The sequence below is a fragment of the Pristis pectinata genome, chromosome 5, assembly GCF_009764475.1.
Source record: "Pristis pectinata isolate sPriPec2 chromosome 5, sPriPec2.1.pri, whole genome shotgun sequence".
Lineage (NCBI taxonomy): Eukaryota > Metazoa > Chordata > Chondrichthyes > Rhinopristiformes > Pristidae > Pristis > Pristis pectinata.
The window spans coordinates 100,016,313-100,032,159 of NC_067409.1; the positions used below are offsets into that span (position 1 = coordinate 100,016,313).

The following is a 15,847-nucleotide window of genomic DNA, read 5'->3' on the forward strand; positions in this document are numbered from 1 at the left end:
ATCCATTGTTATGATTACTTAACACCTACTTTGCAATTTTTGCCTAGTCCTTAGGAAGCCGGATAGGATTAGTTTTGACCTGGTGGGTAAGGCCAAAGCAATTACCAGTCACTTAGTGCCCTACCTCAATGGCTTCAAGCTTGGGTCTTTTGGCAGCACTATTACCTGTCATAGTCCTGGCAGATCTCCCCCACGGCCACCAGTGCTTTCAGGTATTCATTAGGCTGGTAGGGATGGATGTAGTGCAGGGAGCAGCTGTTTCGAGGGTCCCCATTGGATGCTGTGAAATCTATAGCGACCTGCAAGACCAAGAAACACAGTCAGCCATCATTAGCCTGTCACTCAAATCATTAATAAACCCATCAAATGATGCAGGACAAAGTCAAACAGCCAAAATATTATAAATGTTGGAAACTTAAAATAAGCAAATGTTAGAAATATTCAGTAGTTCAAGCAGCGTCTGTGGAGAAAGAAACAGAGTTAAAATTTCAGGCTGAAGATTTTCCATCTGAACGCTTGACGAATGTTCATTGACCACACTTTTCATGGACGCTGCCTGACCTGTTGAGTATTTTCAGTTCTTATTCAGGAGAAACTTCTTTTTCCAGGGAATGGTGGCAATGTGAAACTTGCTCTTCCATTTAATGGTTGGGATGCGTGCACTTTAGGGGCTGCTGGGTAAACAGATGAGGAACAAACCGTTAAGATTAAGAGGAACGGGAAGATGTCATGGAGTCCGCATACACTGGCTTGGACCAATAGGGCTGAAAGGCCTGACAGTTTGTTGTAAATTCCATATAATTCTCTGTTGATGTGGGAGATCTTGCATTGATTGATAGGGCTCTGCCTTTATGGTGGATGTTCCTTGAGATACCACAATGCTACAGGGGAAGAATTGCGCTCTGGTAATATCATAAATTGGAATATCCATTATTGTAGACATTGTTGGAAAGGAGATTTAGTACAAAATCTCTGATTCCAGCCTGTGGTGAGACCAGCAGCTCAGAAGCAAGTAACATATTTAAGGAGAGGTTTAAGAACTAAGAATGCAGGTGGCTTTGTGTGTACGTCTTTGCCTGTGCTTTCATACTTGTTCATGGCACATTCGTGTCTGTGTACACCTGCATGTGTGTTCACTTAAAGTACGTGAGTTACACAGCAGGAAACAGGCCACGTGTCTATGCCAGTCATCAAGTACCTGTCTACACTAATCCCACTTATAAACACCTGGCCCAGTGCCTTCTATGCCATGGTGTTCATGGGCTCACCTAAATACTTCTTAAATGTTCTGGGAGTACCTGCCTCCACCACCCCTCAAGCAGTGCTGTCCTGATTTCAACCAACCTCTGGATGACAAAAAACTTTCCCCTTTGAGTTTCTCACCCCATACCATAAACTTATGCCCTCAGGTTATAGACACCTCTGCTGAAGGGAGAAGTTTCTCACAAACTACCCTAAAAATACCCCTCATTAATTTGTATACCTCAATCAGGTCCTCCCTCAGCCTTTGCTGCTCCAAGGAAACGAAACCCAGTCCAACAATCATACCTCACGGCTGAAACACTCCATCCCAGGCAAAATCTTGGTGGATACCCTCTGCACCTTCTCCAATGTAATCACATCCTTCCCATAGTGTGTTGACCCCAGAACTGTACACCTAACTAGTGTTTTATATAGTTGTACCATAACCTCCTTGCCCTTATATTCTTTGCCCCGGATAGTTAAGGCAGATATCTCGTATACCTTCTTAATCACTATCTACTTGTGCTGTTGCCTTCAGGGATCCTTGGACACATATACCAAGGTCTCTCTGTATCCCAGTACTTACGAGAGTCCTGCCATTTATTGTGTATATCCTAACCTTATTAGCCCTCCCAAGATGCATCACCTCACATTGTTCTGGATTAAATTCCATCTGTCATTGCTGTGCCCATTTTATCAACTGATCAAATATAGTCCTGGAATTGATGACTATCCTCCTCACCATCAACACCACCATCAATTTTTGTGTCATCTGTAACCTTGTAATTGTACCTCTTATATTTTCATCCAAAACATTGATGTAAATAACAAACAGCAGTGGTCCCAGCACCAACACCAGTCATACAGGCTTACAGTCACAAAAATAACCTATGACCATCACCCATTGTCTCCTATCACCAAGCCAATTTCAGATCTTATTTGCCAAACTGCCTGGTATCCCCTGGACTCTAACCAGTCTCCCACAATTTACCTTGTCAAAGACCTTACTGAAGTCAGCAAAAAAGTCGGCAAATTAGTCAGACAGGATCTCCCCTTAACAAAGCCATGCTGGCTTTCTCTGATTAATTCCTTCCTCTCCAAGTGCAACTTAATCCTCCCTTTAAACCTGTTAATGATTTCCCTGCCACTGTCACCAGCCTGTAATTAGCTGGCCTATCCCTCGCTCACCATGAGGGAGAGAGGGAGGAAAGCAGTGACGTGCTATCAAGGCAACGAGTGGAACCATCCTTTGACATTTTGTCCAGATTGAAACACAGACTATGGTGAATGATAGAATCTTGGAACTTTCCTGTCAGGTATGTCAGATTTAGTTTGTAAGTCACAGCTACAGTTTACCTGTCTGTAAATCATCTCAAAGGAAACATTGGTTTTGGATGCTTCAACTAGCCTCAACAAAATCCCTGAAGCCAATAAACTGGCTTGTAAAAATCTACTTCGCATCAGGAACCTGCCGTTCACCCAACCAGAAACACTGCTTGTGTACGGCTGAGGAATTTCTTTTTTTAAAATCGATTTCAAAGAAAGAGCTGAACCGAATTCTAAATACCATCACTTCCCACGCTTGTGGGTAAAACTTGTAAATAATCAGACTCCGATATTTCTCCACTCATTGTTTTATCAATTTGGAGTTGGAGAGAGATACAACATGGAAACAGGCCCCTCTGCCCTCCAATTCCGTGCCAACCATCAAACAACCATTTACACCAATCCTACATTAATCCCATTTTTTATTCTCCCCATTCTCATCGACTAACCCCAGAGTCAACCACTCACATACACAACTTACAGTGGCAAATTAACCTAATGACCTGCACATCTTTGACACGTGGGAGGAAACCGGATCACCCAGAGGAAACACATGCAGTCACAGGGAGAACGTGCAAACTTCACACAGACATTGCCCAAGGTCATGATTGCATCTGGGTATCTGGCGTTGTGAGGCAGTGTCTCTACTAACTGTGCCACTCAATTGTATTCCAGTTGAACAGTTTAGTAATATAAAATCAACTACCTCTGATTATTAACTTCCTCATCAGAGGAAAGTGTTTTGTTTGTATCCCTTGGAGATATTTCATAGTCCATGCAACAGATGATCTTGTCACTGAATACCTCTATCAACCAGAGGATGCAGAGCAGTGAAGCAGAGGTCAACTTTAGTTTTCCATCCCGTCTTGCTCATCTTTCCCCATTTAACGCCACTGAGCCTCTTGGCAAGTACTTCATCCAATGCACATGGGCAGAGGCACAGGCGGGGAGCAAAGACAGCTGAAACCCACTTGATGAAGTAAATTGTGCTTTTATAAATAAATCAGGTTTTTCCTCAAAGCACTTACCACTCAGGCATTCTTGCCCACTAGAGTGCTTTTGCAGTTATAGCAAGATGGGGCAGAGCTGGATTTTAATTTTGATTAAAGTCTGTAATGAAGAGTCACTTACTGTAAACTGAATCTGACATCCTCCCATGATATAATCAAGGAAAGAGTGCATCTTGTGAATCTGTAGGTTAGAAAGAGCTTTAATTACATTCAGCTTTCAGAGTCTTCATTCAGACTTCCTTTATTCTAAACAACTGTAGTGTTAAAAAGACTTGCAATTCATTTCAGAAACTTAAAATTGACTGGTTTTGAGGGGGCTTGTTAAATTTGCACATTATAGATGAACACTCACATCTGTCCATTCTTAATGTGATTGCTGATTATTTCAGGGGTGGGAAGTTGTGGATCTTTCCCTGCTATCTCCCCTTGCGAGTGCTCCTGAATCTAATTCAACAAGATAAACCACTGATATACAAGATAACCACTGGGATGTGGAGCCTGGTTTTATTTAGATTTTAATAATAGCAATTTGCAGAATTCAATTGAAGAATAAGAAAGTAAAAACATTTTGGACTAAATCCTACTTATTATTTCAAAGTAATTAATAGAAATTGTATATCACATCCTGAGTGCGTAGAGAACAACATATGGCAGGCAGTAATATGAAGGGACAATTTCTTTGAACAATGGTCCTGATAAAACAATCAGTAGTGTAACCAAACATAATTTCATGCTGAGCCAGGAAGGTGATAGAGAGTAAATGACTGGCTAAGGGAACTGGATAAATACTTGAAGGAAATAAAAACCTGCAAGAGTATAAAGTGCAAAAAATTAGAATAAACTAAAATGTTCCTTGATAGAGGCAGCACAAATTATATGGGCTGAATGGCCTCATTTTGTGCTGTATTATTCTTTGATTTTGCTTTGGTACTTAACATATCACAAGAACATAAAGAGGAAGTGCTGGAGCAGGCCATATTGCTCCCTCAGCTTGCTCCACCATTCATTGAGATCATGGCTGATTCAATGGCTCATGAACACTCTCCAACCCTATCTCCATAATCCGATTCTCTTCATGTCTGAAAACCCAACAGTCTTAGATTTGAATATGCTCAACAACTGACCATCCATTCCATCCTATGATAAAGGATTCCAAAGATTAATTAAGTTCACTGGGACATTTTCCCTCAATCTTAGACGAACTCTTATTCAGAGACTACGCCCAAGTTCTAGGTACTCTAGCCCGAGGAAACAGCCTCTTGGCATCTACTCTACCAAAACCTCTGATAATGAGCATTTGTTTTCATATTAAGGCAAAGAGATAGCATGTTTATTATGTCTCAAGTCCCAGTAAAGTTTCTCAAAAACATTTCTAGAGCCATTTTTAAAAAGGGAATTTGTAAGGTTTCTGTGTGTTCCTTGAATTCAGCACTCACAGTTTTCCTGTGAAACTAGCACACCCCGTGGGCATAATGGATCATCAATGGCATCATTACAGCAGCAGGAATCCAAGTCTGCTGCCTGACATTTACTTACAAAATTTGTGACTCTGGCCATTATATTCAGTAGATTCAGTCACTGTTCATGGCACTGAATAATTCTCAGTCAATTTCCATACATCACTGTGGATTTTTACACCAACGTGCGACATCACATCTGATTTCACTCAGGGCAGCATGAACTCTAAGGGCAATTTCTGCATGTGCTGTAAGTGACTACATTACCTTTTTTTATCAGCACACTCAAGTGTCAGGAAGAATGTTTTAATGTAACAACATTCTGTCACATGGCACACTAGTTGACTCGTATTCTTTCATGTGAAGAAGAGTGAAGAGTATTCTACCTGAGAGTTTACAACGTTAAAAGATTTCAGCAAGGTACTTGCAGAGAAACCATTTACTTTTGGTTGGTGAACCAAATGCAAGAGGAGCTAAATCTTAAAATTAGAGGGACAATTTAAGAGGAAAATCAGGAATCTTTTTCTCCTCATGCAGGCAAAGTGGAAATCTGGGACCTTCTGCTCTAGGCACTAAGGTTGATAGAATTTTTGTTAGAACATAAGAAAATAATAAATAAGAGGACAAGGCCATATGGCACCTCACACCTACCTTGCCACTTGGAAAGATTATAGTGATTCTCTACTTTGCTCTCGCATACTGTTAATGTCCAAAGATCTCAGGCAAGGGGTTAGGCAAGGTTAATGGCTTGGAGGTTGGTGATTACATTAATATACATAGATATGGATCAGCCTGAAGCTAATAGTGGAATAGTTTGCAAAGGGCTAAATGGAATCCATCAGTTCCTATGTTGATATGTGGGATGTTTGCAGCAACCATTACTGACAAGAAGTGCCACCATATCATTAATTATGTTTGCATGCTAGAAATTGGCTCATTCCTCTCACAACAATAAAAACTTGAAGTGATATAAATTCTTTTACCTGAGCAACAACTTTATAAATATAAGTACTCTTAATGAAGCAAAGTACATCAATAGAAGAGTACTAATCAAAAATAGACACACAGCCTTACAAGGAGACATTAGGGAGGATGATCAAAAGGAAGCAGAGGAAAGGTTTAAGAAAGAGAGACACAAAAAATTCTGCAGGTGCTGGAATCTGGAGCAATGCACAAAAAAAAGTGCTGGAGGAACTCAGCAGGTCAGGCAGCATCTATGGAGGGAAATAAACAGTCGACATTTCGGGCCGAGACCCTTCATCAGGACTGGAAAGGAAGAGGGCAGCAGCCAGAATAAGAAGGTGGGGGGAGGGGTAGGAGCGCACGCAGGCAGTTTATAGGTTTCAGGTGATAGGCGAGTCCAGGTGAGAGGGGGAAGGTTGGTGGGTGGGGGAGGGGGGAGAAGATGTAATAAGCTGAGACCTGATAGGTAGAAGAGGCAAAGGGCTGAAGAAGGAGGAATCCAGTAGGAGAGGGCAGTGGACCATGGAATAAAGGATGGGGGAGGGGAGGAGAGGAGATGGGCAGGTCATCAAGGCGGGGGAAGGGAACCACAGGAATAAGGGAAGACAAAGGAGTGGGGGGGGTGGAGACAAAGGAGTGGGGGGGGGGGGGTTACCGGAAGTTAGAGAAATTGATGCTGAGGCCATCAGGTTGGAGACTCCCAAGGCGGAATATGAGGTGTTGTTCCTCCAGCCTGCATCTGGCCTCAACATGGCAGTATGGGAGCCCATGGATAGACATGTCAATATGGGAGTGGGATGTGGAATTGAAGTGGGTGGCCACCAGGAGGTCCTGGCTGTTGCGACGGACAGAGTGAAGGTTTAAGAAACTTGTTAGAGAAGGAAAGAGTAGTAGAGAGAATTCCAGAGGTTAGTGCTTTCCCAATGTAGAGGCACATTCAGGTGGCCAGAATTGGAGAAGTGGAGAGCCATGAGGCTGGAAAAAGTTACAGACGCAGGGAGGGATAAGGCCACGGAGAGATTTTAAAACCAGGATGAGTATTTTAAAGCAAGATGTTGCTTAACCAAGTGCCAATGCAGGTCACTGATCACGGGAGTGGAGGGTGAATGGGGCTTGTTTAGAGTTAGGACATGAATGGTAGAGCTATAAATGGTCTCAAGTTAATGGAATACAGAATAAATGAGGGCAGCTAGGACTGTACTGGAATGACCACGTCTAGGGATAGCAGGCATCGATGAAGATTTCAGCAGCAGATAAACTGGTTAGGGAATAATTTTGTAACACCTCAATATTTAATGGGAATATATAAAAATAAAGTGGTGGATTAGACCATATGACCCATCAAACTTACTCAGTAATTTAAGAAGTTGATGACTGAAACTACATCAGCTCCACTTTTCCACCCATAAGTCTTGGTTTCCTACATGATCAAAAATCTACCAAATCTTCAATATAATGACCAAGATTCACAACCCTCTGGAATAGAGAATTGTGCAGATTTACAGCACTCTGGATAATGGCATTTTTCATCATCCCAGTCCTAAAATGGCAACCTCTTAGAGACTTTGACTGATGATTCTAAACTCTCTACACAGAGGAAACAGCCTCCATTCTTGTAGCCTGTTGGTTTTTCTATGAAAGCATTAAGTTTGTCGTGCTTCAGATTTGCATAACTGTTAGTGTCTACATATAGCCAGAGGAAAGAGTAAAGGTGCTCACTTTACAGAGATTGAGGATAACAATGCCAGAATTCTTGTAGTTTTTCTTCTTCATTTTGTACTTGTGATTGATGCACTCCCACTGAACCTGCAACCAAAGAAATCAGACACAAAAGCCATGTGCATATAATTACATCAATTACATTTATCAGTGAAGGCAAATGAACCTATATTACAGAGCAAGTGTGCAAGGTCCAAATGTAAAAGGCGCACTCTATACCTGTCGGCCATCCATTGCGCCTCGCATCTCTACAAAGGTTGATGTGAACTCTCCAATAAAGTCGTGTTTACCATTAGAATCCCAATCCCACACTATTAACTGAAAGACAAAAACAAATGTATAGTTTTATTTTGAGCTAAGGGATAAAGATGAATCCATTTAGTCCAGAATCATTAAGCACATTTCTGTAGCAGCTTAATTTAAACATTGGTTTATCGGTATTGGTTTATTATTGTCACTTGTACTGAGGTACAGTGAAAAACTTGTCTTGCATACCAATCCTATAGGTCAATTCATTACACAGTGCAGTTACATTAAGTTAGTACAGAGTGCATTGAGGTAGAACAGGTAAAAACAATAACAGTATAGAGTAAAATGTCACAGCTACAGAGAAAGTGCAGTGCAGGTAGACAATAAGGTGCAAGGTCACAACAAGGTAGATTGTGAGGTCAGAGTCCATCTCATCGTATAAGGGAACCGTTCAATAGTCTTATCACAGTGGGATAGAAGCTGGTTAAATGGTTATATGGTTAAATGCAGCAAAAATTCAACTTAAATATGCTTAATTCAGATAAAAAAGCAACTCTGTATTACTCTAATGGAGCTGTAGGTAAGTACAAAGAGAACAGAACGAAGTTGGTGATTTGCAGTAAGATTTTCCCCTTGACTAAAGAGGCTCCCAGTTCAGAGTTCCCAGTGTGGTGAGGAAGGAAAAGAGCAGATCATTTTGATTCCTTGAAACCACAACCCACTGACTGAAAAGTGAGAGTGTGCCGCTAGGACATTCCCAAACATTAAATGGAAGAAGAATGAAGAATGCCAGGTTGAATTGGTAAGGTAATAACAGAAATGACCCACTACAAACTGAAAGTGTAACAGAAAACTCTAGGGCTAGAAATTTGCTTCATGCAGAGCTGCAAAACTCATGGTGTGGGATTGGCAGGCCCTTTGGTTGTCTCTCCTGACTCTTAACTCTTCTAACTCTCTTTCCGTGCATAATAGGCAGCCAGTCCAACATCACCAGGTTGGGGCACCACCACTGGAGACAAATTTTGATTTCTCTTTTAAAGAGGAAATGGAGACAAGTGAGGGAGATGTTAAACAGGGCACACTATCCCTCTGAATTTTGTTCAGAGAGGAGAAGGGATGGCTTTATGGTTTGGAATAGAAAGGGAAGAATTTGCTTGTGAGAGAGTGGCAGCAAAGACTTAATTTACAGCTAATTGTTAAAATGTATACATATTTACTTCAAATGGAAAACCATAATTCCTGTATTGACTACTGCCCATTATTATAGACATGTTGCAAGAAAGATGGCATAACCTTATTTATATTCTCATTACCCCAAAGACCCAAGAGCAAAATACAGGCTGGCACTCCAGTGCAATACCAACGGAGCACTGTACTGGTGGTAACTGCTGGGTTTCAGATGAGGTACTGAAACTGTCCTCTTAAGGAATCAAGGAAATTATAGACCCTAGTCATTAAGCAGCAGAACTTGTCAGTTACTTGGAATCAATCAGCAGACCTTATTGACCACTTATATTGAATATCTAGGATTTCTCGAATTGCTGGATGGTCCATTATTCATGAACGAAACACCCATTGCATTACAACAGATTAAGTAATGATACTTCAGTATTGACAATGGGACAATAAGGTGGGTTTGCACATTTCCCATAAATTAAACTTTATTGTTTACTTCTAAGCATTGAATGTGGTAACAGTAGGCCAATTTACGCAAAGGCTTTTACAAGATTATTCAGAGGGCTTGGCTTTGATCATGATGGAGAATCTCACCCAGATAAGACAGAGACCGGATTGGTTTGTAATGTAGTCAAGCAAGAGCATACAAGCAAGCAAACACTATGGATAGACAAGTGGCATAAAATCAGTGTTGACTCCAAGTGATTCAGCATAATAACTTTCTCCAAGACGATCTATCACCAACTACTGTTACTTACTCAAATTCCCACAAGATGGATTTCAAATGTACAACATGACAGCAAAGGAACAGGCCTTTTGTTCCACCATGTCTGCACTGACTATGATACCAATCTAAACTAACCCCATTGTGCCTGCACGTGGTCCATATCCCTCCATTCCCTACCTGTTCACGTGTCTGTCTAAGTGCTTCTTAAACACGGGTATCGTATCTGCTTCCACCACTAGCCCTGGCAGCTCATTCCAGGCAGCAACTACTCTCTGTGTAAAAAAACTTGCCTTGTAAATCTTCTCTAAACGCCCCCTGCCCCTCCCCTCACCTTAAACCCATGTCCTCTAGTATTTGACATTTCCACCCTGGGAAAAAGATTCTGGCTATCTACCCTATCTATGCCTCACATAATTTTATATTTCAATCAAGTCACGTCTCAGCCTGAAATACTCCAGAGAAAACAATCCAAGTTTGCCCACTTCTCCTTATAGCTAGTACACTCCAATCCAGGCAACATCCTGGTGAACCTCTTTTGCACCTTGAGCAAAGCCTCCATATTCTTCCCATAGTGTGGCAACCAGAACTGCACACAGTACTCCACACTGAATTGGTAGGAATTGGAATTGGTTTATTATTGTCACTTGTACTGAGGTACAGTGAAAAACGTGTCTTGCGTACCGTTCATACAGATCAATTCATTACACAGTGTATCGAGGTAGCACAAGGTAAAACAATAACATAATGCAGAGTAAAGTGTCACAGCTCCAGAGGAAGTGCAGTGCAAGTAGACAATAAGGTGCAAGGTCATAACAAGGTAGATTGTGAGGTCAAGAGTCCATCTTACCGTACTAGGGAACTGTTCAATAGTCTTATAACAGTGGGATAGAAGCTGTTCTTGTGCCTGGTGGTACGTGCTTTCAGGCTTTTATATCTTCAGTCCGATGGAAGGGGGGAAGAAGAGAGAATGTTCTATGTGGGTGGGGTCTTTGATTATGTTCGCTGCTTTACTAAGGCAGCGAGAAGTATAGACAGAGCCCATGGAGGAGAGACTGGTTTCTGTGATGTGCTGAGCTGTGTCCACAACTCTCTGCAGTTTCTTGTGGTCCCGGGCAGAGCAGTTGCCATACCAAGCTGTGATGCATCCAGATAGGATGCTTTCTATGGTGCATTGATAAAAGTTGGTGAGTGTCAAAGGAGACATGCCAAATTTCTTTAGTCTCCTGAGGTAGTAGAGGCACTGGTGAGCTTTCTTGGCTGTGGCGTCTATGTGGTTGGACCAGGACAGGCTATTGGTCATGTTCACTCCTAGGAAATTGAAACTCTCAGCCCTCTTGACCTCAGCACAGTTGATGTAGACAGGTGCATGTGTACCGCCTCCCTTCCTGAAGTCAATGACCAGCTCTTTTGCTGACACTGTGGGAAAAGTTGTCACAACACTAGGCTCTCTATCACATGTGGCCTAACCAAAGTTTTATACAGCTGCAACACGGCTTCCCAACTTTTATATTCAGTGCAGACTGATGAAGGTAAGCATGCCATATGTAAACAAGCATACCTAAAAGATTTTCGAATCCCTCCTCACCTGCAGTGCTGGAGTTGTGCATGTTCAGGTCATTGAGTAATAGATACAGCACACTGTGCTGACCATCAACTGCCCATTTATACTAATACACACTCCAATGTGTTATTGTGAAGGAATCCTCATCACACATTATTAAACTCATCTCACTGCTCCTTCCTTGTAATTTTAAAAAAAGTGAATTAACTGATATATTTGTCCACCCTCTTGTTAAAAGTGATGAAGAATTCTGCCTCTGTTTCTTTTTCCATTTGGAAATTGCAGCTTCAACAATAAGAAAGTTTGATATCATCCGGTACAAGGCAACCTGACTGACTGGTACCCATCTACCACATTGAATGTTCACTCACTCTGCCACCAGTACATTGTAGCTGCAATTCTCGCCAACTTCAACTTGCACAGCAACAAGACATCTCTAACAATATTTACCAAAATCTACAAACTTTATTGCCTAGCATAATGCAGCAGATCTATGGGAACAATGCAGTATTCAAGATACCCTCCAAGCCACTCCCCTTTCTGAGATGGAATATATTGCAATTCCTTCATTTGCATTATCCGCGTGTGATTACATGTGTGGCTTGTGTATGTGTGTTAATTTTACATGTATCAATATGTTGATGTGTTTATTGTGTCTGAGTGATTATGCATGCATATTTACATATATTTTCATTGTGCATTGAGTAATTGTGTCAATTTGAATAATTGTACGTTGTTATTGTGTGTTCTTGTATATTCCTTGAGTGCTGATTGTGTGTCTTGATTGTATCTATGTAAGCTTTGCATGTATGTGTTGTATGCAATTTTTAAAACTGCATGTACATTGTTTTTTATATGTCTCTATTGTCTGCACATATGTTACTTTTGCATATGTGTGTGTTATGTGGGTTTTTATTCTGTGCATGTGTATGTTCTTTTTATGTTTATTGTCAACATAATTTTATTTTGTGCATGTTTTACATGTGTTTGTTTAGTTCAGTAATGGTGCTCACTGTGAAGAATGCACTTCATGCTGATGTAGCTAGAGCTGTTCAGTTTGTTGAGTTTGCAACACTGTTGTAACCTCTGAGGAGAAGATTGATGTGCAGGGTGGTGTGGCCCACTGTGGAGATGTCACAGTCCTGGTTTGTTGACATGGGGCAGGAAATGTGGTGTGAGGTTATGGTTTCATATCCCTTGATAAAATGTTGCTTAGTTACCAGTGATCCAGGTTCACTTGAAGGAGGTAAGGACGATTATTATGTAAAAGGACAATAAACAGTAATGGGTTATGAAATAATCTCTTGATTTCATTAGCAGAGAAACCTTTATATTCTATCAGAAATGATTAGAAATCCAGCACTGTCAACAAGCTTGCCATCTCAAGATACTTGCATCATCACATTTTATTTACACAAATGTGTGTCACTATAATTCGCAAAGAGCAGATGTTAAAGAATCTGAAGCTGCAGTAAACTGTAACACTCTCACTAGTCCCTCACACATAACAACAGAAATCATAGAATCATTGCAGGAGGTCATTCGGCCCACTGAATCTGTACCAGCTTTTTGTTTAGCAATCCAGCCAGTCTTGTAATCCTGCTCTTTTCCCATAGACCTGATTTTTTTTTAAACTTTCAAATATTTGAAGGCTACAGTTGAATATTGTGCACAAACTGTTGGGCAGCAGTCCAGATCTTAACTATTCAGTGAGTAAAAGAGATATTTCCTCAGGTCACCTTCTGGTTCTTGTCTGCTCCACTATATGGGAATACTTTCCCTTTACTTACTCCATCTTAACCTGTCAAGACTTTGTTCATGTATTTGGAGTGTAACTAGTACTACAATGGAGACAAAAGAGACTGGAATCTGGGACAATAAACGGAATGCTGGAAGAACACAATGGGTCAAGCAGCATCTGTGGAGGTAAGAGCTGTAAGTCAGCTTTTTAGATTGAGACCCTGAATCAGGACTGAGAGGGAAGAGGAAAGATTGACAATATGCTGTCCTTTTACAGTTTGCACCACACCATTCCTATCAAATCTTGGCTGCAGAGAGAAGATAGTCGTCAAGACTACCATTTCTATTCTAGAACTCTAGCTACAAAAATAAGATGCTCTTTTCGTCATTGCTTATCAAGGAAAATATAAGCCTTCCCAGACTACATAACTATGGATTTAGGGTATTACACACCTTAGCTTACAATTTCTCGGTCTTCAGATTCTGTTAAAATATCTCCTACCTCACCAAAAACATTCCTCTGACAAACTTCCTTTTCCCTTTCTTATCCCCATTTATACCATCTGCCCTTTCAATGATTGATTTTCTCCCCTCAGACTAAGTAAAGGTGTAACCTTGCTTCTCTTAGCGCATAAACCACCTGGCCCATCATATCCACACGAGAAGAGCCACTCAGCAACATCCCACTTTCCTAGTTTCAATCCAAAGCCATGCACGCTGAGGCTTAAAAAGTGCTCCTTCCTGTAATTTTTAAAATTCAGTAATGGCTACTCCCTTCACCGCTCTTTCAGACAGTCGTTTCCAGGCCTCATCACCCTCTGGTGAAACACTTTTTCCTCAGCTCCTCTCTTCTAATTACTTTAAATCACTGGTTAACAACTCTTCTGTCAAGGGAAATAGGTCCTGGCTATACACCTTATCTAGGCCTCTTATTATTTTAAAGATTAATTAATCAGTCTTCAGCCTCCTTTGTTCAAAAGAGAACAATCCCAGCTTTTCCAATCTTTCCACTCTGCTAAAATGTCAATCCTCTTCACATTTTATACGTTAATGTGGCCACCTTTCGTTTTTCTAACTTACAGTGGGAATAGGTCAGCCTTACTCATCTCTCCTCAATGGAATACCCAACTCATTCCAGGAAACCTCAAGTCCTCCCTGCACCACCTCCAAAGAAAAATAGCTGTCTTTACCATACCCTTTTTCAGGTACAAATATGCTTCACTTCCCTTAAAGAAAATGGGAATTAGTTACTAAAACCTGGAGCATTTTAGACCTGGAGGGAAGACTTCAACCATTTTCTGTTTACAGCTTATTGCAGATGTGAGTCTAACAGCCAGTTGAATATTTTATAGATAAGTAAATCAAGAAGATCATCCTCCTTGCCAGAGGCAACATCTGTGCATTAGATTTCTGCAAATCCCAAACTCACTGACTTTCTAAACTGTTGAGGACTATTGCCCCATTCACTGGAATTATTTGTCCAGATTTTAACCACCGCTCTTGCCCACTCCCAATTAGCAGCTAGAGGAAGGATTGGTAAAATTGTGGAATCACTTGCCATGACTGATCCTAGATCCCCCCCATCCCCACCCTCTCACCATACTCACTTGCTCTTTAGAGTTGGCCAACAGCCCACCCTCAACAAGTTAGTGGGGTCTTTGATTTAAATATGTAGATGGAGCCAACTGTGTCACCAGGATATGGTCTGCAATATCATCCAGAGGTCCATTCAAGGGGCTGGGAGGGAAGTGAGAGATATCTGCTCTACCCATTGGATTAAACCGCCCAGGTACTATCCAGAAGCTCAGCTATCTATTTCTCAGGTTTACCAGGAGGGGCAGGAGTGTCTCTCCAGACCTCACCACAACCTTTCACTGCCTACACCTCACTTTCCTATCCCTCGTCACAATAATTTCATTCCATTTTGACTTTGACCTCTCAGCTGAGCATTCCCCCTACCACCCAGCTCCCTACTTCACTTTCATTAATATCTGGGCCAGTGAGTCCATATATCACCCATGTACAATATGGTACAAACCATTCAAGAACTTTATTGTGACAACCATAATGATGTGGGTGAAGATCTGCAACTAATGGTATAAAGATGGAAGTTTGACAAAATACACCTAAGAGGCAGAGGTAGGAAGTGATAGGTGAAATAGGTGGGTGGACACAAAATCCTCTGTCCTTATCTTGTGTGCAACTTCCATTGAAACTAATGTTTACTTTGCTCTGCTGGCTAGGATGTTAATCAGATCTGGGAGACCTCTGCAAATAAATCTAAAAATCACCTTTTCCTCAATTGTGTACTTGAAGATCATATAACAGAGAACAAAGTATATGAGGAGTTCGCCACTGGAACTCAAGCATCACTCTGCTTTAGAACAGTGGGTAACAGATGATTGTAAGGAGTGCTAAACAGATAAGTAACACAAACCAAACAGGATTGATGTTGAAACCGAAACTAATGGGCCAATTTTTCCCACTGATTGTACAAGGTTGTATTTTAGTACTTGTTCTTACCTGACAATAGAGCAGCTTAGTCATTGTACATGCCAGCATCTCCGGAAGTGCAATATTGTGCAATTTGAATCTTTGTAGCTGTCAACAGGATTTTGATATTACATATCTCCCGCTTTTTCAGGCATTATTAATGATTGGGCCTTGTGAATGGACC

The 15,847-nt window shown here is 41.2% G+C and overlaps 1 protein-coding gene across 3 annotated transcripts in view; it reads right to left on the reverse strand.

Annotated features, from left to right (window-relative positions):
- Window positions 1–15,847, reverse strand: part of cpne4b (copine IVb) — a 256,642-nt gene that overhangs the window by 14,020 nt on the left and 226,775 nt on the right. For all 3 annotated transcript variants that reach the window (XM_052015660.1, XM_052015661.1, XM_052015659.1), the window contains 4 exons: window positions 7,937–8,035; window positions 7,718–7,804; window positions 3,700–3,759; window positions 166–299 (listed from right to left, as the gene is read on the reverse strand). In XM_052015660.1, the coding sequence (XP_051871620.1) occupies window positions 166–299; window positions 3,700–3,759; window positions 7,718–7,804; window positions 7,937–8,035 (380 nt within the window). The remainder of the gene's footprint in view (window positions 1–165; window positions 300–3,699; window positions 3,760–7,717; window positions 7,805–7,936; window positions 8,036–15,847) is intronic.